General features: G+C 38.0%; 2 protein-coding genes across 4 annotated transcripts; one reads left to right on the forward strand and one right to left on the reverse strand.

The window, feature by feature from the left end:
• Nucleotides 1-733: 733 nt before the first annotated feature.
• On the reverse strand, nucleotides 734-4,456 carry LOC133073030 (uncharacterized). The gene is made up of 5 exons (XM_061166535.1): nucleotides 4,450-4,456; nucleotides 3,667-3,884; nucleotides 3,083-3,581; nucleotides 2,868-2,951; nucleotides 734-2,618 (listed from the first exon to the last, which is right to left on the reverse strand). The coding sequence occupies exons 1-5, from the start codon at nucleotides 4,454-4,456 to the stop codon at nucleotides 2,374-2,376; spliced, it is 1,053 nt and encodes a 350-aa protein (XP_061022518.1). The 3' UTR covers nucleotides 734-2,373.
• KBTBD2 (kelch repeat and BTB domain containing 2) lies at nucleotides 3,391-23,584 on the forward strand. Of its 3 annotated transcripts, none has more exons than XM_061165408.1 (4): nucleotides 3,391-3,527; nucleotides 12,143-12,650; nucleotides 18,069-18,234; nucleotides 20,889-23,584. In XM_061165408.1, the coding sequence occupies exons 2-4, from the start codon at nucleotides 12,481-12,483 to the stop codon at nucleotides 22,422-22,424; spliced, it is 1,872 nt and encodes a 623-aa protein (XP_061021391.1). In that variant the 5' UTR covers nucleotides 3,391-3,527; nucleotides 12,143-12,480; the 3' UTR covers nucleotides 22,425-23,584. The 3 variants fall into 3 exon arrangements, with proteins under 3 accessions (XP_061021391.1, XP_061021392.1, XP_061021393.1); XM_061165409.1 differs by having other exon boundaries at nucleotides 3,412-3,551; XM_061165410.1 differs by lacking the exon at nucleotides 3,391-3,527 and adding an exon at nucleotides 3,876-4,059.
• The last annotated feature ends 2,922 nt before the right edge of the window (nucleotides 23,585-26,506 follow it).

Consider the following 26,506-nt stretch of genomic DNA (forward strand, 5'->3'; position numbering starts at 1 on the left):
GCATCTGCAGATTCAACCAACTGTGGATTGTGTACTGTCCCTCTCATAGATGGCCTGGTATCTTCCTCCCCCAAATCCAAGGTTTTTAAATAGGTTAAAATTAACATTACAAATATTTTACATTATCTTAATATCTTAAATAATTATAACATCAGAAATGGTTAAGCAAAAATTCAACTTTAGAAAATGTGTAGTTATATCTTTATTTTCCCAGGTAATCATTTCTTTTCTAGAGTCATGCCAATGTTTAAAATGTAGTCTTAAGGATTCTGTTTCATGGCATTTGGTACTTAATTGAAATAAAATGCCTTATTAACTCAAAAGGTATGCTTGAAACAATGTCATGTGCCTAGTTTTAGATATAGATCCCATGGGAGTTACTTTACATTGCAAAAAAAAAAAAAATTAGTATAAAAGCTAGAAAATACTGATTTATGATCTCCCTAAAATGGACACTCAAACTAGCTAGCTATGATTGTTCTGCTTCTCAGCTAAGAAGTGAAATTGTAAAGAAGGCAAGGTGGTGTTGAGGTTTACAGTGACAAACACCTTACAGTTGTTCTACCACAGTAGCAAGGAGTCAGCCTCCTCTGACATCAGCAGCCTCTTCTTCCTAAAGGTTATAGATTTCTCTAAGGATTTTTAAGGGGACTACAACTTTGAGGAGGGAAGGAGCAGCAAACAAGTACAAATATTTGAGAATAAATGTTCAACCTGTTCTTTTTCCAGTTAAGATAAAACACCGAAAAGATTCGTCTGGAAACTTTAGAAACTTCAATCCAGCCTGCCGTCCCACAGTGTTTTAAATGTTATAAAGTAATGCTGTAAGTATTAACTAAGTAACAGATTGCTACTTGTCTGACCCAAATAGGCTTTTGCTAGACCTTGGAAAAACTAAGTCTTCACAGCTATAGTTGGCTGAATTACAGTTCTAGAAAGTGAGATGTATGTGAATGTCTGCTGAGTTGGGGTATGGAGTATTATCCTGGGAAAGCTTTTACTTTCTTGGGGAAAAAAAGAAAAAGATGGCTGAAGCTGTTCCTTTCCCTATCTTCCTGCCTCTGACAACTAACTATGTAAAGGCTAAAACTTGCAGCCATCTTGGAATTATGAGAGAAATGTTAAAAGACTCAGAGACATTTGAGCTCTGTTTTTCTAGAGCTGTTGAATCAAGGATAACCAACTACCTGCAGATTTATGTGACTAAACAGACCCTTCTTTAAGCCACTGCAGTAGGAATTGCATTCCTAACTGTTAAAATGATACCTTTTAGTAGTCTTTTATCCTCACAATTAGCTACTTTTCCTATAGTTACTGATATTACTATTTAGTCACCCTAACCGGAAAACTCAGTCATCCTTCACTTCTTATTTCCCCTCATCCTCTTAGTGCCTGAGTCTTACATATTATATCTAGCTAGTTTTAAGTCCAGCTCTGTTTCACTATCCTCACATTAGGTTGGACTCTCTCCACCTCCTGTCTGGATTATTTTTACAGCCTCCTTAACTAGTAACCCCAGATTCAGTCCAATATGCACCATGCTTCAGAATTTTCTAAAATCTTATCAATATATTCTCTTCCTTGGGACTTCCCTTCTGGTCCAGTGGTGAAGACTCGTTGCTACCAATGCGGGGTTGGGGTGGGGGGATTCCATCCCTGGTCGGGAACTAGGATCCCACATGCCAGCACGGTGAGGCCAAAATAAATACAAAGATACTCGTCTTTAAAAAGTTTTAAATGATTCTGTCTTCTAGAGGAGGAAACACAAACTCTTTTTTTGTTTCTTCCTTCTTGTTTAGACTTTGCATCTCCAGGATCCAGCCTGCAGAGTAGGAACACAACCATCTGTTAAATGATTTGAATCTTAAGTATCAAAAACAGACATTTAATCAGACTAAGCAGAGTGAGAGCATACTGGACAGTCAATAAAAGATACTTTGAATTAGTTTCTAGATTCTGCCGTAATTCCAGACATACATATCTTGGTGTGTATTCAGTTGATTTAATCTGGCCTAAAGAAGCTCTTCAGTTACATGTGTGTGTGTAGTTTATAATTGGTCACGTACATTCTCCAGATTGGGCTTGTGCCAAGAATGGAAGTTATGAAGGTGGGTGAAGTCTATGTGGGCATTTCTGACAGTTTTGTGATCTATGAATAACTTCTGTCAAACTAGAGTGTAGATCTGTGGCTTTCTGCTTGCTAGCAAACCGTACCAAGTTAACCACACCAGAGTGGGCCACAGCCTACGGCTGTTACAAAGGCCTCGCTTTGTGAAGCTGAAGGCTCTCCTTTGGAAGTTACTGGGGGGAGCTGGAAGCCGAGGCACTGCAGCACAAACTAGCTGAAGAGCGTCCCCTCCACACGCCAACGGTTCACTCCCCAGAACTGCAAGCTCTTTCAGGTGCTGTTCTGAGTTTTCCCCTGGCCTTGAGACCAGGACATGAAGTCTCTCTCGATGAGTACTGGAAAACCGAACGTGCTCTGATAAGTGGAGAGCGTCTTTTGGAGAGAAGGGGCCGAGGAGACAAGGCCCACTCACCCAGCGTCTCCCTTTCTTCCCTGGTCTGGTGTTGTCTAGTCCACCGTGTTCCCACTCCCGGACTCAGCCTGCAAATTTCTGTATCTCGAGAGGGGGAAAAAATCGTCTACGGCATAAAACTTGGTGTTTGGCTGTCCGCATTTCCCAGCATTGAGTTTCTCCGGACTCTCTTTTCACCAGGTTAGGCCTGAAGCCTTCCCTCATCCGCACCCCTGGCGCCCCACAGCCGCGCGCTTCGGCGGGCGACCCCTCCGCCGCGCACGCGCCCTCCGCGGACTCTCCGCTGACCTTCCCAGGGAAACCCCTTCAAAAGCGTTTCCCCGTCACCTCGCGCCTTCCCCGCCCTTCCTGCTCTTTCCGCTTCCTCCACGCGCCTGCGCGGACCCAATTGTTTTGGCTTTCCGGTGGGATCTAGCAAAGGAAAAGGGCGGGGGAAGCGAGGGTAAGGGCGGGAGGGGTTAGGGGGGTGGTCCCAAGAACCCGGGAAACTGCAAAACTGACGTTTGTGCTGTTAGGCGCGCGCGCGCGGCGGGAAAAGAAACCTGGCGAAGGCTGGCCCACGGTCCGCTGTCCGCGCGTCCCCGGGCCTCGAAAGGGGCCCGCCAAGAGCGCGAGAGCGCGCCGCAGGGGCGGGGTGGGAGCGGCAAGCCGGGCGTCTCGCGGCCCCGGGGCTGACGAGGCGGCGAGGGCGGGCGGCGCGGCTCCCGGGGGAGGAGTCTGGCGGTGGTCGGGCCCTGAGGAGCGTGCGGCGGCGCCCAGAGAGGACGCAGTTTTCCGCTCAGGACTGAGCGGCCGAGGGAGGGCGCGAGGGGAAACCGGAAGGAAGGGGAGGCGGCGGCGCCAGCCTTCCTCTAAGGGAGGCGGAGGCGAGACCCCGGCCCTAGCCGCCGCGGGAGGGCCACGCCCCCGCCGCCGCGCTCCTGGGGCCCAGCGTCTTCGGGGCCGCCGGCCGCACTGGATCCCCACCCTCAGGACTGAGGGACTCGGGTGAGCAGGAGTCGCCAGCCCCAGGTGTGGGACCCGGGGGCGACCTGTGGAGAACTAGGGAAGGAGGGCCGCGGCTGGAGGGGGTTCGGCCCTTTGTGGCTCGGCGGGCAGGGGGCGGCTGCGGCGGCATCTTTCAAACCGGAGACGTTTCCGCCGCGGGCGGGGGATGGGCGCGGGCGGCCGGCGCCTCTGTCCACACCCGGCGGCGGCCCCGCTGCGGCCCGGCGTCCGGCCGGTGCTTGGGGCAGGGGCGGCTGAGTGAGTCGCTCGCGGGGGCGTTTCCGGCCGCGGGTCTCCCGGGCGGCGCCCTGGCCCCGGCTGGAGCCCGCGTTGCCAGAATCAAGCTGTTTCCCTTAACTATTCGCGACGTGTTCGCGAGACGGTGGGCAGTAGGAGGGCAAGCCCTGCGTTTTTACCTTGTCCGGTACTTCTGAAGTAACCAAGAGATGTCTAGATTATCAGAGGTCCCATTGTGGGTCTACTGATGATTTTAAAAAGAAAGCAGAAGCTGCTCTTTGAAACGGAAAATTGTGTACGTATTTACTTTAGACTGAAATCTCTTAAGTTATTTGAACTCGACCACCTTTCTCTCCCTGTGAATTAAGAAGCTGTGGAGTAGAATATCCCGATGTGGAGCGGTTGTTTTGAGTTAACGGCTCTTTTATCCCCCCTGGTTTATTAATCAAAGCTCTGTTTCTACTACCTCAAAGGGAGAATAATATACCACCCACAAATCTCTAGAGTTGTCCGATGCCACGGATGACCCCCTTAAAATGAAAATGGAAAAAGAATCGAAAGTGTAAAATTACCCATGAAAGGGTATGTTTGTGTGAAATACCTAGCTAACGTATCAGCGTTGTAAAAACGTAGGGTACAGGACGTCACGTGTTGTTGATAACATGAATCTGTACGTCTGGCTCACTTAGCATTCGGGCATTTAGAAACAACCCTATCAGCAGTGTACTCTGACTACAGTTAGTTTTTATCTTTTTCTATTGAGATCACTAATCAACAAAGTGGAATTAACAGTGGTTCTCTATCTTAAAGTAAGGTGGGTTGGTTGGTTGGTTTTTGCTTCTCGCTGTTTTGAATTTTTGCCTGAGTTTGAATCGTTTGAACTTCAAATCTCGAAATTGTGAGTGGCTTACTTTAGTTAACCTTCGGTTAGGATTTTTTTCCTGACTTTTTTTTTTAAAAGAAAGACTTTTTCTGACCGAAAGTAAATTGAAAAGTCTAACCAGTCAATTGTTTTCCAGCCTTGATGATGTGGAATTTTGCTAATGTTAAGTTTACTTCTTTACTTTGATCTTTTGTTGCTTATTGAAGCCCCTTTGGATTGGGCCCTGAAATTCTCAAGAGGTTGTTGTCCTCAGTAAACAGTACCAGGGCTATGGCATTCCTGTTGAGCTTGGTTTATAGTTCATGCTTTTCTACATGGTTCTTTTTTCTCTACAGACAGCTCTTTGTAGGAAGAGTTTTAAGTGCTATAACTCTTCTCTCCTTTTTGCTCTCCTAAGCATTACCATAGAATCTGCTAGCTTTGGTTATTCACATGGCCCTTAAGGAGGTGGTTGGGAATAGAGGTGTCAGTACTTTAGTGCACACTCCTCCACAGATTTTCTTTCTCCTAGTTAAAGGAAATAATTAGCTACTTCATAACATCCAAACATTGAACACTCTGTTTAAAGTGAATGGTCAATTTATAGAAATTTGAATGCAGTCTTAAAAGGCAAAAGATTCTTTGGTTTTTCCCAAAGATTTTACTCATTTACTTAGAAAAGAGTTGTTTTTCTTCTTGCTCAGATTTCTAAGAGTAGGAAAAAGGATTGGTCCTGATGTCATAAAAACTATGAATGAAGATGCCAAAGTCCTTCATTATATCTTAGTCTTAATCATTTTCAGTTTTGTAGAGTTTGAGTAGAGCAGGTTATGTTCAAATTACTGAGGGTATTAGAAATGATAGGTTGTTTTCAAGTAACTTTTTAAATATGTGAAGTTTACTCCCTGTTCACTTGCCAGGATTTTTCAGCACCTAGAGTCTTCTGTGTGGGAAGGAGGGATTATAGTAGGAGACTTGGAGAAAATGTAATCATTTAATGAGAGATACTTTTTCAGTTCTTCCCCCCCTTTTTTTCCCTCAGCTCCACTCCCTCCCATACTTCTGACAAGTGGTAACATGTAAATAGGTTCCATGGTTGGCAGGGGATTCTAAGTATTCCTCAGTTTACCTTTCTTTTAATTTTTTTAAGAAACTGAGAAACTTAAGTAGCCATAATTGTTGTTAAGTGATTGTGCCCTTAATGACCTCATGAATATATTTAATATCTTGGAAATAGTTTTGTTACTGTGATTGAAAAAAATCACTGATTTGGTGAAAAGTGAAATTATTGAAAAAGTTAAGATCAGTTTTGTTTTGGTCTATATTCAGCTTTCTTAAGTCTGTGCAGAGTTGAGAGGAAAAAAGAAAAGTGATAACCAAAATAAAAGGATATACTATACTCATAATTATTTTATCACAAATGGTGTTTCCTTTATTGTTTAATTTTTTAAAAGTGAGATAACTTACTGATCATAATGTAGAACAGAAGCCTATTCTTGTGACCTGAATTTACTTAGGATACTGAGCATAATTAACTTGATGGAGTCAGGTGGTCTTTTCACTCTCCTTGGAAAAGGGGTCAAGAAGGGAGTACACCTAGGTTCTGAACTTGATTGGAGTAGAGGAAGCTGTACTGAAATTTCTGAAACTCATACTTTAACTCATTTAACTTTAAACTCATTCTTTAAAAGTCAGGGTGTTTGTTTTTTAATTGATGTTTGTCACAATTCCAGAAAATTCTGTCTGTGTAGTGGTTGACAATCAATCTGAAGATGAAGTGGTTTTCCAAACATTCCCAACTGTCAGGGTTGTTTTGATAACTTGAAAGCAAACTATTTCTGGCACCAATATATTGTCCTCCCTGAAGGAGAAACCTATCTTTTTACTGAAATGAAGAAAGGCTTGTTCTATGACTGGTGCCTTTCTGGCTATCACTTAGTCTTTTTGCACAGGCATCAGCCTTTTCAAGGTTAGTCTTTGTTGTACTAGTATGTTTCATGATTTGTACCATCAAAAATACTCCCTAAAATCTTTGAATAAATTTCTCTTATATAAAATGCTATTCACCCAAGGCAAAAAGAGAACTGTGTTTGAGTGTTGAAACCTTGTAATTGGGACTCTTAGACCTGTGTAGGTATGAAGGTTCAGAGGTGGGAAGGTACTACAAAAAGCTTGACCAGTAAGTGAGTGTGTTAAGAAAAATAGTTACAAATTATTTTTTTTTGCACAGAGTAGTAGTTCTGTGTGTCAGGCACGGCTCCAAATGAGCTCATTTAATCCTTAATCCGTTGAGAAGAATTCTGTTTTTATCCTGCATTTTACAGATGAGCGTACTACAGCACAAAAAGGAAATAACTTAAAAAGTCACACAACTAGTAAGTTGCAGAGTTGGGAATTCAACCCAAGTAATTTGGCTCCACAGTCCATGCTCTAATTTTTTGGCAATACTTGACATTAGAATAGCCTTGGATTTTTTCTAACAAGTTTAGATCTTCTATATTGACATTTGTAACACTGGTAGTTCGAGCATCACCTAAGTTAATAATATACAACTTGAAAGTGCTTCATACAGGTGATGACCTTTAGTCCACTGCTCTTCCTCTTTATCACTGTTTCATCATTACTATGTAGTTTTTGTGCAGCTGTCGTTTGCAGCCTCCTCCTTTATTTCACCTGGAAAAGAAAATGGCAGCCCACTCCAGTATTATTGCCTGGGAAATCCCATGGACAAGAGCCTGGCAGGCTACAATCTATAGGGTCTCAAAAGAGGAGGACACAGTTTAGCGACTGAACAACAATGACCTGATCTTTTTATCCTTCCTCATTTCACATGTACAGCTTGGTTAATTGCTGATCAGTCTGATTGTCACATTCAGTAGTTATTCAGTCCTTTATTCTTTTCTGTATCCTCCAGATCTTATCTGTATAACATTGGAAAAACTTCTTTTGTATCTGTTTATGTTCCTATTATCTATTCTGTGGAAGGGTACTATAAATGACACACTTGTGGGAATGAAAGCTAGACTTTAAAGTGAAGTTAGATACATTTGCTTCCCCTACAAAATTTATAGTCACATTGATCAAGGGAGGAAAACAAGTATTGAAACAACTTTCTGTAAGAGGTATTTCAGATTTTTAAGTAGAATTGTGTGTATTGCTGTGGATTGTTGACTGATTTAATCCTGATGACCATTTAATAACAGAATGCTCTGAAACTATCTTGTGTGGCAAAATTCACTCAGTAGAACCTTGGAGACTTGCATAGCCTAGAGAAAATGTTAGAATCCAAGTTTTTGCTTTTTTTCCCTCAGTTGCAATTAACTTATAAAGTTCCTACTCTTATAGGAAGCTCTGAGATTAAAACATAAGTTGGTCTTTGTTCTCTACTTATTTGCAGAAAGTTGGTGAAAAGTAGAAGAAAGGATATCATTCTGTATAAAGCATTCTGGCCTTATTCATTGCTATTATCCACTGGTATCAATTAGATCAATCAAAAATACTGAATTTAGCCAAGAACTTAGAAAAAGAAATAAGAATATGCATACCTTATATGCCAGAGTACATTTTACTTTGTTAGATTCTGAATGTCATTGTACTGTGTGTGTATGACTCCCATTTAATGCTTTTTCTAGTTGGCTTTTCTCACTGTGAAATATGTCCTGACAACTACCTTTAAATTATAGGAACTTTCTATTAATCTTAAGGTACCTGATACCAGGAAATGCGGCAACTAATAGTGGTTTCCTAGTCTTTGGCCGTCAGTTCATCTGCTGAATCCACGTGTTCATTGAATGTCTTTACACAGAATTGTTTTGTACACATCTTCTGTTTTTCAAATATATGTAAATAAGTTGTACCTACTAAGTCCCTTCAGTCGTGTCCAACTCTTTGCTACCTTTGGTACAATAGCTTGCCAGACTCCTCTGTCCCTGGGATTCTCCAGGCAAGAATACTGAAGTGGGTTGTCATTTCCTTCTCCAGAAATGATGTAGTTGATTTTTTTAAAAAAGAAAGAAATTCAAGTGTTTTTGACTCTAAAATAGTGTTTTTTCTCATTGTGGGTTTCTTTCAGCAGATTATCTTTAGAAAAGTCCTTTTTTTCTAACCCAAATAAAGGATACTCACACTGGATTTTTTTTAAGTGTTTCAAAAGTTGACTGAGCCTGTAGTAAGTAGGGAAAGTGGTGGTGTGACTAGGTAAGGGATGTTAGAATATTTCAGTTGAAAGGTGGAATATAGACAGGTTAGATTAAGAATTATATTTAATTCAACTTTCAAGCATTTAAGGTTTGTGCTTTTTCCTTGTTTTTATGACTTGAAGGGGAAACATTCTTCTGGGAAAAATATCTTGAGTTGTGCATTTTTGTTACCACCTTTTAAAAAAATTCTTAATATTTGATCAAGAAGCAACCTAAAACAGAGATTGGTACATTTAGCCTGTAGTCTGTTTCTGTAAAGAACATTTTGTTGAAACAATCATGTCCGTACGTTTATATGTTGACTTTTGCTGTTTTCAGACTGCAGCAGACTTAGCATTTGAGACAAAAACTATGCTTACGAATCCTAAAATATTTTGTCTTTATGATGAGAAAAGAAAGTAGTATACCTTTTGAAAGTTTTTGAGTTTCTTAATTAATAGTCATTGCATATGTTAACAAAATTAAGAAGGTTTAAATAAGCCTTCAGTAAATGTTTCTTTCCTCTGCAGTGTGAACCGCTGTTAGCGGTGGGACGAATGCCAGCTGCCTCCTCTGCTCATTTCACTTGTGCTACAGTTGTCCTTATGATAAAGAATAAGGTTTCTTGTATTACTTCTCTATCAAAAGTTTAGAAATGAAAGATCATGACAGCTAGATTTTATTCTTTTGCCTGCCTCTAGATTTGAATTTGTCTAGAATAAAGACACTCTTTTTAATGGATAGACATGTTTTGGCTGTAGTAAGAGTAAATGCACTTGGTGTCTTGGCGCTCTCATGGTTGGCAACTCTCAGTCTGAGTACTTAGAGTACAATGACCAGCCCTTAGTAAATACTCAGAAAACATTTGTGGAGTTAAATTTAAGTAGCCACTAATTCATGATCGAAAATTAAGTAAACAATTTCATTGATACCTGGGAATTAAGGGGAAATTTGTGAAATGTGTCCAATCTTTGGTTATTAAGTAGTATAGTTCAGACTTTGTGAAATGTTTCAGAGCATGTAGTATATTGATTTTAAGGGCCTTTTGAAGGTTATTGGTTGGCCATTTTAAACTTTGCCGTTTTTTACATTTTCAGTTAATACATTTTGAACTCTTATGTTCCCAGAAAAGCAACACTTAATTTTATTTTGAATTGTACTAGATACTGACCTGTGTAAATTATTAAATTTATATAATGTCTGAATGACTTTTGCTGCCTATTTTAATGTTGAGATATCTTAAATAAAAATTGTTAGGAAGACAATGTACCCTAGATTTCAAAGGAAGGGTGGAAATGGGGGTATATAAGGCAGTGACAATAAGATTGTATAAAGTTGGCTCACTGTAATTTTCTAAAAGCAGACTAGTATTGTTTTAATACAGTATCATGAATATGATAAAAAGAAATCAAATCTAATAAAATGGAGACATACATAAATGGGGCTCAAAAAAGGAACTGCAAAAAAATCAGGTTAAGAGAGTATGAAGTTTTGGAGAAATAACCAGAGTGAACCTGTACAGCTCCTCTGCAAGGAATTCTGGAATGTAGAGTGTCATCTAAATTCATCCTGGCCCTGGCCAGCAGCTCCTGTCACCTGGTTTAAACATGGATGGGGACAGTTGGGGTCCTGCAGCTGGAGTTAAGACTTTTAGTCTATCAATATATACATTTCTGTCAGATAAATTTTTACAGGCAGAATTGAAAGATTGAGATATTAAGCATTTACAGTGCCAAATATTACGTGTTCTGTAATACTTCCTTTGCAATTCTGAAATTCAAAAAGCTCTTAAAATCAAGTTTAAAAAAATTTGTTTTTGTAAAACTTGATCTGAAATAATGGGACTCTGTATAGCATTATTTTTCATACTATTCATATTTCCCTCAGTGAAAATAGGATGTTCAGTTATGGAGTTCTGTCCCAGACTGCTTGTAGTACATGATATATGTACCACATTACCTTTGTAAGATATGAGAAATCCTAAATTCCAGAACATAGCTGGCTTTAAGAGTTTTGATTAAGGGCTTGGAGGTATGTATCACTTACACTCCTGTGTAAAAATGCTCATTTCCAACACCCTCACTAACAAAACTGGGCCTTGCTGCATTATTAATATATGAAAATAGCCAGTGATTTTAGGTATTATTAGCCTTAAAGGTTATGCAGTAAACTTAGATTTATAGGGTAACTTTCAGATCTGGAAGAGCAAAGTCATTACCTTAAATGACCCAGTCTCTGGCTTTGCACCTGTTTTAGTTACTTCCTTATACTTTACTTGGCTGGAAATTTGACAGTCTACATCAGGTTAGCAGTTTATGTAATAGTATAGCTTGGCCCAAAGTACAATGTGACCTCTTTGAGAGTTGGATGATATTTTTGTGAGAAAAAGTAGTAGTAGTTCTAGATGATGGTCAAATAGTTTAATAATTTTCATGTCAACAGCACTTGACTTCCTGATTATGGAACTAAGAATCATCTAATTAGGAAACAGGTGATAGTTTTTTAACTATTATTAGAACTCTGTATTATATACTTTTTCCTTATTTGTAATTCATTTGCCATACATTATAAATACTTATTTCCAAGTAATATTTTAAAATGAAACTTAAATGCAGTTGGAATTTCTTTTGATGAATGGTACTGGGTTTTGTTTTTTCCTCCTGGGGGTATCCAGTTGTTCCAGTGTTATTTGTTGGAATAACCCAGTCTTCTAATTTGAAGACTTCTTTATCATATCTAATACCTGTTTTTTTTTAACTTTAGTGTATTATATTTACTTATTTTTATTTACTTGGGTTTTATTTACTTGCCTTTATTGTAGAACTGTTAGTATATTTTAATATTTGATAAGTCATGAGGAAAAACTTGCCTTACTTTTGCTCAGATATCTTGGCAATTTTTGGGAATTCTTCCAGATGAATCTTCTAAAAATTGGATTTGAATCTTTTGAAAATTTTTAAATTTACACATTTTGAAAACATTCATATTTGTATAATATGAAGTCTTCATGTAGTAATGCACTTCTCTATTTTATCATACTGTGTGTTTTTGTTTTTCAGTAAAATTATGTTTTTAAGGAACTTTATAAATGTATACATATTGGTGTGTTCTTTACTTTCCAAAATGTTTTAATTTTTTTATAGAAGACAAAAGGATAATTTAAAACTACACATGTAATAAACTTTTAAAAGTGTTCCTTTTCTCATGTTTTATTTTTATGGTAATGTCTAAAGTTGAACTTCAAAAAAATGTAATTGATATGTAAGTCTGCTTAAACATTGTATTCTAAAAATGTACTGGCCTAGATACTCTGAGTGATTTTTTTTTTTTTTTTTTAGTTACTCCAGAGGATCCGCTGAACATAGGATGTTGCCACAAAATCTACCTCGTGTGTTACTCTCTTTTGAGATGAACAGTTGCAAATTTGAGCAAGATGTGTGCAGACTGTGTTGAAAAACTCTGAAGAACCTAATTAACACAGGATGACCTAGTAGTGATTCTAAGCCTATAGCAAGATACTATTCATTAGTGAGTGTGTCAGTCTTGGTTCTGAATGCTGCAGATAACAGCAAGCAGAGTTTCTCCTTTCTTTATTTCTGAAGCATTCACTTGACCTTCCATCAGTAAGACTGACTTTATTCTAATCTGTTCCTGGAGATATTAATGGAATACAGTCATGTCCACTCAAGAGGAGAAGCAGATCAATACTGAATATGCTGTGTCCTTGTTGGAGCAGTTAAAATTGTTTTATGAACAGCAGTTGTTTACTGACATAGTGTTAATTGTTGAGGGCACTGAATTCCCTTGTCATAAGATGGTTCTTGCAACATGTAGCTCTTATTTTAGGTAAGTACTTTTAATCTTGATTAGTTTGTAATTTCAAGTGCAGAATGTTAGTTTGTTTTAACCTTTTGATAGAAATTATTTTAAACACTATTTAAATTTAAAAAAATTAGATGTCTTAATGTTTTGCCTAACTCTTCTATTTGGGTGATAAAGTGCTTGCCAGTCACCTCCTTGTGTGTGTAAATAAGGGACAGGCAAGGGAAGTTTTTACAAAGATTAAATAAAAGAAATTTGAAATTAAGGTTAAGTTTAATGATGCGGAAGCAAAAAGGTTCAGAATACAGTGCTGTTTTTTTCATTGAAAGAGAAAGGAAAATGAATGGTGTAATTTTCACTTACTTACAAGATTTTAAAATGTTAAATTTAGAAAATGGTCTTCGTTTATAAATTTAAGAGTTACCGTATACTTAATAATAACTTCTAGAAGATAATTGGTAGTGTTTAGATGTGTTAAGGACTTTTTTTCCTTTGAAAAAATGAATTTTTTGCTCACTGTTGGTTACTTTTATCATTTGTGATATCTTTTTAGCTTTACCAGACTCCTTCCCAGATTGAAATAGTTAATAACTGATAATGTTGTTCTCTGTGCCTCAGAATTTAGAAGTTGATTTAATTGTTTGTTAATTATAAATAAAACTTTACATTTTTATGAGCTTTTATAACTTTTCATCTTTTAAGGTAGGTTTTCCTTTGTTATGTATTTCATGGGAGGAATAGAATTAAGGCATAGAAATTCCTATGGTCACTGCCCTTAGGTTGAATTTGTACTTAATATTTGAAAGGGACAGAGTGAATAAAGATGAATTAAATGTGCACTGGTATATTTGTACAACAAATCTTAGCTGGCTTAAGTGGCTATCATCAATGAAAGTTACTTTCTGCTGCTTTTTAGTGGCAGCTATAGACAGGACAGGTATAATCTTAACTTTTCAAGGCTAACATAGAGGAAGGTGTAGAAACTTCACATTCCTCAGTATAACACATCTCACGATGATTATAGAAGCTTACGCCCAGATTGCCTTGTCAGTTGCTTTGCTGTGCCTGCCATTTTTTCAGGTTTAGCTGTGGATATTTCATAGTTTCAGACATTGAAATTATTTTTATCTTAGAAAACTTAACATATTTGCAAACAGTAATTCTAGAAAACCTAATGGACCTAGAGAGGATCCTCGGAATCCTCCCTTGTTTCTACAGATAGAGATTCTTGGATTTCAAACCCAGAAGTAACGATTCTTCTGGGTCTAACTCTGGGTCTGAGTTAGAGTTTCAGGATTTGTATATTTTAAGAGCTTCCCAGATGATGTGATTGTCAGGATTGTTTTTGTTTTTTTCATCTCCATTGGCTTAGTAGATAGTGTCAGGAATTCAGAGTTACAGATTCAGTCAAACCTAGGTCCCTTAATTCTCCCTTTTTAATGGCTTTTAATTATGAATTGATTATTCTTTATTGGAAAGCTTTTTTTTTTTTTTGGTCATACATTGATATGAATCAGCCATAGATTTACACGTATTCCCCATCCCGATCCCCCCTCCCACCTCCCTCTCCACCCGATTCCTCTGGGTCTTCCCAGTGCACCAGGTCCGAGCACTTGTCTCATGCATCCCACCTGGGCTGGTGATCTGTTTCACCATAGATAGTATACATGCCGTTCTTTTGAAATATCCCACCCTCACATTCTCCCACAGAGTTCAAAAGTCTGTTCTGTATTTCTGTGCCTCTTTTTCTGTTTTGCATATGGGGTTATCGTTACCATCTTTCTAAATTCCATATATATGTGTTAGTATGCTGTAATGTTCTTTATCTTTCTGGCTTACTTCACTCTGTATAAGGGGCTCCAGTTTCATCCATCTCATTAGGACTGGTTCAAATGAATTCTTTTTAACTCTTTATTGGAAAGCTTTATGACTTGTGGATTTTCAGATTGGTATTTGTAATCATAGAATCTTTTGTGGTTATTACCCTAGTAGCTGTCTTGTGTAACTTTTAAACCTATGCAGAAATTCTATTTACTTAATTGTCATCTTGATAAGGAAGGTAACACATGCGATTACAGGTTAGGTGTCTTACCTTTTTTTTCTTCCTTGTTAACTTTATTTTTTATTGTATAGATAACACGCTATTCTCTAAATTCTCTAGCCATGAGGTTATTCTTTATCTTTTAACTAATTGGGTTGGAATTGGCTTCCTGGAAGACTAAATAAAAAGTTTAAGTATTTCATTAGCATCACAATTTTAAAAGCAACACAATCTCTTTAAGGCTGCTGTTATTATCACTAGTTCCCTTCTTTAGCATCTTTGGTGTTCTAAGCAAATCACATTTGCTAAATGTGAATTCCTAAAGCACATCAGATAATAGGCATTTGAAATAACAATAGAAAGAATAGTTCTGCCCATGTCTGGGATTAAACCCATCCATCTTTACAATCCTGTGTCTGGGCCAGTTTCATAATCCACAAGACCAAAACACATATTAATTTTTCCTCCCATATATATCTTTTCTCAGGACTGGATAGATAATTATTATTGTATATTCCCACAATAATAACTTGATCTTTTCCCAGGTTTCTTCAACTGGATTCTGCCTTCAAGTTTGTAGATTTTCAGTATCCTTACATATGTTGCTATCAGTTTAACCATTAGAAATTTACTATGAGAAATTTTGTCCTTTGAACTAGGTACCTTCTTTTGTAGTTTACCAGTTCCATTCCAAGAATAAAAAAAAACTTCTAAAATCCCAAGAACCTCTGAAGTAATAGTTTCTACTTCTTAGTAACATATACAGTAGACCCCAAGTGAAAGGGATTACTTGAAAATTACTCAGCACCTCTCTCACCATGGTAATTCAGCCTGCTATAATATTGTGCAATTCAGTATTTATTCTTTTCTTTAAAAAGCCTGTTTCAGATTTTTATGATCAAGTTGGCTGAGCTTCCCCTAATGTCTCATCTTTGGGAAGCATAGATCCTTCACAGAAGTCCTTTATTCTCGTATCTGAAACCATAGCCTGGAATAACCAGTCGGTGTCATCTGTATAGTCCAGCTGTTCTCTTACTCTACTTCCTCTTCCAAAGTTAACTACTTTTTATTGGAACAGATAAAAAGCACATGACCCCTAATCTTCCATTTTTACTCAGATCTCTTGTAATTCTTTTTCAGGTTGCTTTTGGTTATCTCCCATGTGAGACAAGTGACTTGTGAAACAAGTGACACCAGTAGTCTTGGGTGTTTTTATTAGAGTTTTCTTGATACATCTTGGATATTTTTCGAGAATAATTCCTGTTCTCCTTTACTTTGATTAGGTTTATTTATGGCCAGTCTGTATTCTTTGGGAGGCAGTTTTTGATTGATATTTTTGCCACTTTTCCATTCCCTAACTGCCTCAAGTTAGTTGCTGTTCTTACTGCTCTTTGTGAGCTACACCAGAAATCACCAGTGCTTTTCTAATTGCTTTTGCTACGTTTGTTACCCTTGACACTCTAGTTTTTGACACCCTGCTTCTCTTGCCCAGAGTAGCATTATACTGACTGGCTTGTTCTTATTTCTTTGATGAATGTTTCTCAACCTTTTGTCATTCTTACTTTTTCTTCTAATAGAACTCTACCTCAGGTTGGTCATTGGTCATTAGGTGGGTTTTTCTTTTAGTTTTTTAGTCTCTCTCATGTAACTTACTTGGCTTTAACACATGACATTTTGTAGATAATTCACAGTCTGTTGCATTAATGCCTGACCTTCTTCATAGTTTCAGTAATATTAAATACTTAACTGATTATTATATTATTTCTGTTTGACTCAGCTGCCTACACCTTCAATTAAACATATCTAAAATTTAACTCACCTTTTTTACAAGATTAACTTTTTTCCTCCATCTTACAATTTTCCTCTCAATGGTTAACAATATTTTTTTTCATTTACTTGAAAATAAAGAGCTAGCTTTGATTCTTTTCCTATCTAAGAAAGGAGCGGCAAAGAATGAGATGGTTAGATAGCATCACCCCCTCAATGAACATGAATTGGAGCAAATTCTGGGAGATAGTTGAGGACAGAGGAGCCTGGCATGCTGCAGTCCACAGGGTCGCACAGCCACACACAACTTAGCAACTAAAAAACAACAGGCTGCTTCCTACTCTTATTGCCAGTGTTCAGAAAATCACCTGATCTTGTTTGGTTTTTTGTAAAAGCTTTTGTATCCATTTCTGCCATCCTCAGTCAGGTGGTTCTTACTTCTAACATAGATTTACAGTAGCCTAGAAAGCAGTTTTCTGGTCTCCAGCCTTTGGCTCTTGAGATCTGTCAGTACAGAGTACTCATTCTAGAATATGTTTTATTATGCTAGTGAATCCATGCTCAGAACCCTTCAGCATTCTTCATTATCTACAAGGAAGCTCAGTAAAAAGTTTTGGCTCTGCTGTTGGGCTTGCATGATCTTACCCCCGACGCAGGATTGGACCCAGGCCCAAGCAGTGAAAGCACCGGGTCCTAACCATTGAACTGCCAGGGAATTGCCTCTTGGGTCTCATTTTAAAAGCCTCTGTGATCTAAATGCCTGAACCTCTTAGGTTCAGCTGTACCCCCCCAAAAAAGTTCTTTTGTTCTACCCTGACTCACTACTTCATCCACTTTAAGGCATTTCTCATCTTGTCCTTGAGGTGCCCAGGCTATTTGTTGTGATACCACACTTTAGATCTCTATAGGCTTTCTATACATACAGTAATACTGTTTGCATTTTTTTTTCCATCTCTCCCCTATATGTGGACATTTTAGTTTGTATTCTTCATAATTGCCTTTACAGCATATTTTCTTGCATGTAATAAATTTTTAGGAAACTGTCCTGTATATTTTTAGGATATTATTTGAGTAAATTGAAATTTTAACAGCTTTGTTGAGAGCTAATTTACATACAATTAAGTATTTCAGTATATTTAAAGAGCTGTACAACCATCTCTACAATCTAATTTGAAATATTTCCATCACTTTATGCCCACTTATAGTCAGTCACTCACCTTTCTTACCCATGGCCCTAGGTAACTACTAATCTTCCTTCTGCCTCTGTATATTTGCTTTTGGGGGATATTTCATATAAATGGAATCATATAGTATGTGGACTTTTGGATCTGCCTTTCACTGACCATACTGATCTTAAGGTTTATCTGTGAACATATTAAAGAGTTCCTTTTATTGCTAAATTCCATTGTTGACTATAAGGAGTAAATTAATTTTGATATTATCATTCAGAATGGCATAGTGGAATAGTTTGGTATAGCTTTGGCACTGGATTATACTTTTCTGTTGCCTCCCTCAAAAGTTTTTCCCTGTAAGTTGTCCATCAGCAAATACCCTAAATAAACATTCTATGTGGTCTAGTTTTGGTGGTTTTTTTTTAGCTCTACTTTTGTTTCCCCCTCCCACCCTTACTGTAGGGCCATGTTCATGAGTGGACTAAGTGAAAGCAAACAGACACACATACACCTGAGGAATGTGGATTCAGCCACCTTACAGATAATAATAACCTATACATACACGGGTAACTTGGCAATAAACGACAGCACTGTAGAACAGCTTTATGAAACAGCTTGCTTCCTGCAGGTAAGCAGTTTTTTCTCTCAGTTGTATGTGTTAACTGTGGTTTATTTTTCTTAAGAAACATTGTTTCATCAGTGATGTCTTATAGCTATGTAATTTTATTGCAGATTTTAGAATGTAAAGTTTTTCTTCTTGTTTTAAAAGGTGTAAAAGAAAAACAATAGAATTTGATCATCTAGTAAACTTAGTTTTATGATGGGAACTTTACTGAAAAGATAGATGAAAATTTCATATTAGTTTCATATTCTGCCTAGTATACCACAGAATTTAGATCTTAAGTAAAAAGTTTTTAACAGTGTTACTAAATTTAAACGCTTTTGTTTTTTGGCTAAAAGCTTAGACATGCTAATTTTTGATGGTATTACTTTTCATGGAAAATGTCAAGATTGTTAAGTTATCGTACAAATATTTGTAATAGCATGAGAACACACTGAGCTATTAAGAATTAAACTAAAAAGTGATGATATATTTACATATGATAGACTATTTCACTCTCTCACTCTTTGTTTCCCCTTCAACATTTTTATTATTTATTTTTGGCCATGCCATGTGGCTTGTGGAATCTTAGTTCCTGAATCAGGGATGGAACCTGTGCTCCCTGCAGTGGAAGCAGAGTCTTACCACTGGACCAGCAGGGACTCCCACCCTTCAACATTTCTTTTAAATTTTAAGAGGCATATAAAAATATTTTCCAGGACTTCTGGTGGTCCATTGGTTAAGAATCCCCTGCACTTCCACTGCAGGGGATATAGGTTTGATCCCTGGCCGGGAAACTAAGATCCCACATGTTGTATGATGTGACTAAACAAATATTTTTCTCATTCCCTTTCCTATTTGGAATAATTCTTTGTATTTTCAGAAATAAGTTTCTCCAAAGGGAGAATCATCAAACTGAAGGTTAAATTTTGGTAGTGTAGTTCATGATATCTAGTGGGTACTGGATAAATGCTTGCTGAATAAACATCAGTGATATTGGTTGCGCACCAGTTTAAGTAGCTTTCCTCCTTTTTAGTTTGTACTCTTCTCCCTGCCTCCCAATTGTGCAGTGTCCTACAGTACCTGTAATTCTGGGGAAACTGAAGCCCATGGTAGCTTCCTGGTGCTTTACAATGGAAGACATTGATATCCTGAATCCAGACCTAAAAGGGAGAAATGCCTACTCTAAGCACTGCCTTCTATAATTTAAATGATTTCATTACTTTTTTTAAAAGCCAAGAACTAAAAGAAGGTATTTTTAGAATTGCTAAATAATTGAGGAATTTTAAGAAATATGGGTTTCAGAACACTGTTACTGTAAATAGAGACATCTTTCCTTATTTTTTTTTTTAATCATGTTAATGAAACCCTTAGACATAGGCTTACCCAAATGCAAACCCAGACTCTGCCTCCAGGACTAAGGTTGCCCTGGCAAGTCTGGGATGGGGCATTTTATGACTGCCAGCATGGCTTTCACTATTAACTGCATGAAATGTTTTTATATGCCAGATACTGTACTGATGCTATATATCGGTTCTCATCTAATCCTAAAATAATCAATCACTTAAAGGATTTCCCCATTTTATGCAGGAGAAAGCTGAGGCTTAGAGAAGAAAGCTACTTGTCTGATATTATACAAGTGTTGACTGGCCTATCCAAGTTTTGAATCCAAGCAACGTGACTTCTTATCACAAACTGTTTCTAGTTAATCACTGTGATCTGGAATAAATATAGTAGGTAGCACTTGTAACTCAACTGAGATCTGTTTTGTCTTGAGAAAAAACAAATCTAGGAAACTTTGAGTGGCTAAGATGGTTGTTAAATGTAGATTATTTATAACTCCACTTGACTGTTTTCTTTTGATTGGTTATCTTAGTGCACCAGGTAAGAAAGGCAAATAACCATCGTTAGGCATTGTGTATTTCTGCCTTTTTATGAATATCTTATACATGTTGACAAAACCAGATTCTCACTTCTCAACAATAATCATTTCCTATACCAATTTACATTGTTCTTACTTGGTTTTTTCAGTTACATATTTTTTAAAGCCTAAAAGTATTTAACTTATGCATGAATTTCCTTACCTTTAGGCTGTTTAGGTTTTTAAGAGCCATTTATTGGGGGGTCTTCTTTTTGTGCAGCATGTGGGATATGGGATTTTAGTTCCCTGACCAGGGATCAAACCCGCATCCCCTGCAGTGGAAGCTCAGACTCTTAAACACTGGGGAAGTCCCCAAGAGCCTATCTAATGTTATACTACTGACTCCTAAATAGGGCAGTTAAGTAGGCCACTAGACAGGAAGAAAAATGCAAAACAATACATAGTGAAGGTCGCTTAGTTGTGTCCGACTCTTTGTGACCCCATGAACTGTAGCCTGCCAGGCTCCTCTGTCCATGGAATTCTCCAGGCCAGAATACTGGAGTGGGTAGCCATTCCTTTCTCCAACCAAGAGATCGAACCCAGGTCTCCCGCATTGCAGACGAATTCTTTACCTTCTGAGCCACCAGGAAAGCCCCTGCACAGTCTTCTAGTTTTTTATTACTGGAAGACATTATCTCTTAGCCCAAACATGTGTACCTAAAAATAAAACTACAGTATAAGGATCTGATTAATACACTTGTGTGTTACATAACAAATGTTTAGCTTGCCTTTATCAGCCTTGTTTTTCCCCCATTTTTAGGTAGAAGATGTGTTACAACGTTGTCGAGAATATTTAATTAAAAAAATAAATGCAGAGAATTGTGTGCGATTATTGAGTTTTGCTGATCTGTTCAGCTGTGAGGAATTAAAACAAAGTGCTAAAAGGATGGTGGAGCACAAGTTCACGGCTGTGTATCATCAGGAAGCTTTCATGCAGCTGTCACATGATCTACTGATAGACATTCTCAGTAGTGACAATTTAAATGTAGAAAAGGAGGAGACAGTTCGTGAAGCTGCTATGCTGTGGCTGGAGTACAACACAGAATCACGATCCCAGTATTTGTCTTCGGTTCTTAGCCAAATCAGAATTGATGCACTTTCAGAAGTAACACAGAGAGCTTGGTTTCAAGGTCTGCCACCCAATGATAAGTCAGTTGTTGTTCAAGGTCTGTATAAGTCCATGCCCAAGTTTTTCAAACCAAGACTTGGAATGACTAAAGAGGAGATGATGATTTTCATTGAAGCATCTTCAGAAAATCCTTGTAGTCTTTACTCTTCAGTCTGTTACAGTCCCCAAGCAGAAAAAGTTTACAAGCTATGCAGCCCACCAGCTGATTTACATAAGGTTGGGACCGTTGTAACACCTGATAATGACATCTATATAGCAGGTGGTCAAGTTCCTCTGAAAAACACAAAAACAAATCACAGTAAAACAAGCAAACTTCAGACTGCCTTTAGAACTGTGAATTGCTTTTATTGGTTTGATGCACAGCAAAATACCTGGTTTCCAAAGACCCCGATGCTCTTTGTCCGCGTAAAGCCATCTTTGGTTTGCTGTGAAGGCTATATCTATGCAATCGGAGGAGATAGTGTGGGTGGAGAACTTAATCGGAGGACTGTAGAAAGATATGACACTGAGAAGGATGAATGGACAATGGTAAGCCCTTTGCCTTGTGCTTGGCAGTGGAGTGCAGCAGTTGTAGTTCATGACTGCATTTATGTGATGACCCTGAACCTCATGTATTGTTATTTTCCAAGGTCTGATTCATGGGTAGAAATGGCCATGAGACAGACGAGCAGGTCTTTTGCTTCAGCTGCAGCTTTCGGTGATAAAATTTTCTATATCGGAGGGTTGCACATTGCTACCAATTCTGGCATAAGACTCCCCTCTGGCACTGTAGATGGGTCTTCAGTAACTGTGGAAGTCTATGATGTGAATAAAAATGAGTGGAAAATGGCAGCCAACATCCCTGCTAAGAGGTACTCAGATCCCTGTGTGAGAGCTGTTGTAATCTCAAATTCTCTGTGTGTGTTTATGCGAGAAACCCACTTAAATGAGAGGGCTAAATACGTCACTTACCAATACGATCTGGAACTTGACCGGTGGTCTCTGCGGCAACATATATCTGAACGTGTACTCTGGGACCTAGGGAGAGATTTTCGATGCACTGTGGGGAAACTGTATCCATCCTGCCTTGAAGAATCTCCATGGAAACCACCAACGTACCTTTTTTCACCGGATGGAACAGAGGAGTTTGAAATGGATGGAGAGATGGTTGCACTACCGCCTGTATAGTCAGGAGTTCAGGGAGTGCACGCTTCATCTGTTTGCTTTGTCATTTTCTTTGCTTAATGAGAGACTATGAAAGGACTGACTATGAGTACATAAAAAAAAATCTATCTTTGATAAATTTTATTTTTATGCCCTACTTAATATTTGCATCAGTATAATATATATCAGTGAATCTTAAAGATATGCTTCCATAATGAAATAGATTATCCAATAATTGAGAAACTTTTATGTGTATCATGAGAGCATAACAATCTGAATTATCTAACATTGTTAGCCCTGTGTATGTACAGTTCCAGAAGTTCACTTATTAGTTTCCTGTTCCTAGTGTGGTATATCGCAAATTGTGCTGAGGTTATTTTAGTATATGTATTTCATTCCCGTGCTTCTGTTTTGAAGTCCTGGAATATAGTTTTTTTCAGTGTAGTTAACTGAGCTGCACTTAACTCTAGTGTCCATGTTGGCATAGAAATGTTGTCTAAATCCTATAGTTGAGGAAGATCTTCCATTTTATGGTATTGCACAGGGAAAGTATGACTGCAGGATCAGTCTAACTATATACTATTAGGTGCATGTACTCTCTTTTCACTAACTTATACTTGTCTATCTAGAATACAGGTCTTCCAATCAGCTGGTCATTTACCAGGTGTGGACTTAAGTTGCTGGGCTTGCAATAAGAATTGCTAGTCCCTCATTGTGCGGGTCTGTGTGGAGCTTTAATCAGTAAATGCCTCCACTTTCTGTATTACATTAACATTGGCTCATGCATATAACTACCTGCTGCTGTTGTATTTCTCCATCTTAAAGATTTAGAGTGGGTTAACCAGGTCATTACATCTTAATTTAATAAGCATTACTGTAGAGTGATTGTGTATAGATATTTGTTAGCTGTCAGGGTGTGTTTTTTTTAACCTGTTGTGTGTGGGGGGGTAGGATTAGAAAGGTGAACTGTTCAGGAATTCTCTGCACTAGCAGTGCAGAAGAGCAGATAACTAGTGCTGCTCTGGCATTAATCCCAGGAACCACTAGCAGTAGCGGGCCGCCGCCAATCTAACATGAGCACAGGTGCTTCATGACAAACATTACTAGCATGTTCAACTGCATAATGTTCTGGCACTGTATTTTGAATGACATTAATTTATTAAATAAATTGTATATATTCAAAATCTGTTTTTCTTTTGTGATGTGAATGGTGTGATTATAGTTTTATGGGATCAGCTTAGTTTGTTACAGGTGATTTCTTCAGAATTTTGTTTGAGATTATATGTATATTTGTCCGATTTGAGCCTTACTGTAGCAACATAAATTACAGCTCAGTGACTGCCTTCAACCGTAGTTGCCTATTAGAATCATCTCTGGGTACTTTTGAAAAAACTTGGGATGACGCCTAAGCCTCATCCCAAACAAAGGAAACCACAGTCTGTACACTCTTCAAAGCAATAGTCTTTTGGAACCCCGTTGGTTTAGGCCTTAAATATAAAGGTTTGATTCTAGATTACCTAGATTTGATTCTGGTCTTCCTAGAGTATATAATTGATTACGTTTACAAACCTTAATATGCTGCCCACTCCTTATTGAGTGAAGTCCAAATTAGGTCTGTTTTAAAATTATAGAAATTGAAAGAAAAAATCCTGAGAGAAGCCAGGTGAAAAAAAATACCTATACATAGTTATTACATTCAGCTTCTTTTCAGGCAAGAAAATGGAATAAAATATTTAAAGTGTTTAGAGTAAAAGTCTAGCAACACAGAATTCTGTGTCCTGCAAAATTATCCTAAAGTGAAGGAAAAATAAAGATTCTTGGCAGTTCTCCAAACTTCTTTGCCTTACTGTCACTTTTATAACTTGTGGCAAACTCAGACTAGTTTTTGCCACTGTTACCCCACTGAAACTTGAATTTTTTTTAAGTCCAGAGGATACTTTGCTCATTTTACATTGAAACATGAGAGTATTTTACACTGTTGAACACTTTATGAGACTCTAAACTGCAGTTGTCACATTATGCTCCTCTGGTTTTCTCCCTCCACCTACCCCTAGAGCCTTTTTCTCAGACCGTTGCTGATTTCACCTCTAACCATATCTTACATATGCCCTAAACAAAACTCTTCACTTCAATGACTTCTGCTGATTCTCTTCAGCCCAGATCTTCACCTGAGCCAAACTTGGATACAGTTTTAACTGGAGCTGCTTAACAAAGTACCATAGATTAGGCTGCTTATAAAGCAGAAATTTCTTACAGTTCTGGAGGCTGGAAGTTCAAGGTCAGGGTGCCAGCATGGTTAGATTCTGACAAATTCCTCTTCTGACTTGCAGACTGCCAACTGTATCCTCCTGTGGCAGAAAGATTCAGTAATCTCTTGGGCCACTTCTTACAAGGGCACTAGTCAGATTCATGAGGGTTCCACCCTCGTGATGTAATTCTCAGTGGCCTCACCTCCCAACACCCAGTTGGGATTAGAGTTTCAACAAATTTTGGAAGGACACAAACAGTCCATAACTTAAGTGTTTTCAAAGTTAGCTCAAATTCAACATTTTTATTTCTCCACCCACACCCTCATGTTTGGTTCTGGTTATGTCAGTAAATGGCACCATCATCCATCCTGTTGATTAAGCCAGAATCTTGGATGTTAACTAACTTGTTCCTCTCCCTCACCTTCATATCCTGTCAGTCACAAGGCCTTATAGGTTCTCTTAAATAAGTATCTCTTGAATTCATCCTTACTTCCAATACATTAATCTAGAGCTGTTTTCATCTCTCACCTGGAGGGAAAAAGCTTTATCAAGCTGTAAGGCACAGCACGTAATTCTGTGGCCTTTGTGTAGAACATTTCATGACCCCCAAAACCCATACCCACCCTCCATTCCCCTCCAAATGATCTCTAAGGATACCTTCTTTGCTCACACTTTCTCCACAGTGCAATAGTTTTCATTTAATTTTGCTTAGAACATTCATTGTCCTTAGAATAAAGCTCAAGTTCTTTTCCAATTTACAAGACCTTTATATTTTGGTCTTTGCTTGCTTTTCTGACCTAATTTTCCTCACAGTTTACAGCTCACTAAATTTAAGATTTTTCGTTATCTTAATGGGCCTTGTCTTCTTCCACAGTTTTTTCTGCCTCAAACACTTCTCATTTGACTGGTTAGATTTAAGGTGATTATATATCCTAGTTTATGCCTGTTTTCCCTTTTCACTTTGAAAATTGTCCCTGTTTGGATAGTAAATGATATGGTAACCCTGGTTGAATTCAATTTACCATTCAGATAACTTCCTCCAAGTGACTTTTTTGTTTTCCTTCAGCTGTGCCATGGGACATGTGGGATCTTAGTTCCTGGACCAGGGATAGAACCCATGCCCCTTGCATTGCATAGTCTTAACCCCTGGACCTGGAGGGACATGTCCCCTCCAAGCGGCTTTAAAAAAAATTCTAACATAGTTCCCTTTGTTTAAATCTCAAATTTTACTCTTGTCTAACACTCATTAAACTATCTACTGTCTTCACCACAGCTGAGAGGGCAAGGGCTGTATCTACCCTATTTATTTCTGTATCCTTAATGCATAATAATGGCTGGAACATAGTAGGCACACAGTAAAATCTATATAAAGGCATTCATAGGTCACAAGGGGAATCTATGGGAGTAGATAATTCAGACCACTATTTCAGAATTGTGGTAATCAGTAATGGACTATCTCTGACACTATGGAAAAAGGATTTGTCAATAAATTAACATCAAATGAACCAACATTAAAAACACAAACTTTGCGAAAAGAACAAACACCACAAACTTTCCAACAATTTTGATTTGGTCAAGTGGGATTTATCTTAGGAATGAAAGGTTGGTTAAACATCTGAAAATCATATAACATATGAACAGGATAAAAGAGAAAAGTCATATAATCATTTCAATAGAAAAGTTATTTGACAAAATCTAAGGACCGTTTGTGATAAATTTTTTAAAAAGCTACTAGAACTAACAATTTAGCAAGTTTACAGAATACAAGAACAATATATATAAGTCAGCCTTGTTTTATGTATTATCAACAATCAAAATTCAAAGTAAGACAAATGACAAAATATGAAAAATGTTTTA

The sequence above is a fragment of the Dama dama genome, chromosome 18 (genome assembly GCF_033118175.1).
Source record: "Dama dama isolate Ldn47 chromosome 18, ASM3311817v1, whole genome shotgun sequence".
Classification (NCBI taxonomy): domain Eukaryota; kingdom Metazoa; phylum Chordata; class Mammalia; order Artiodactyla; family Cervidae; genus Dama; species Dama dama.

What these genes read in the sequence shown, in the direction of transcription:
- KBTBD2 (XM_061165408.1), top strand. Translation starts at nt 12,481, where the DNA reads ATGTCCACTCAAGAGGAGAAGCAGATCAATACTGAATATGCTGTGTCC. An exon ending in ACATGTAGCTCTTATTTTAG is followed by an intron (nt 12,651 to 18,068) that starts GTAAGTACTTTT and finishes CCCTTACTGTAG; the next exon opens with GGCCATGTTCATGAGTGGAC. An exon ending in AAACAGCTTGCTTCCTGCAG is followed by an intron (nt 18,235 to 20,888) that starts GTAAGCAGTTTT and finishes CCCCATTTTTAG; the next exon opens with GTAGAAGATGTGTTACAACG.
- LOC133073030 (XM_061166535.1), bottom strand. An exon ending in CCGCGGCGGAAACGTCTCCG is followed by an intron (nt 3,582 to 3,666) that starts GTTTGAAAGATG and finishes CTCCTTCCCTAG; the next exon opens with TTCTCCACAGGTCGCCCCCG. An exon ending in AAGGGCGGGGAAGGCGCGAG is followed by an intron (nt 2,619 to 2,867) that starts GTGACGGGGAAA and finishes CTCGAGATACAG; the next exon opens with AAATTTGCAGGCTGAGTCCG.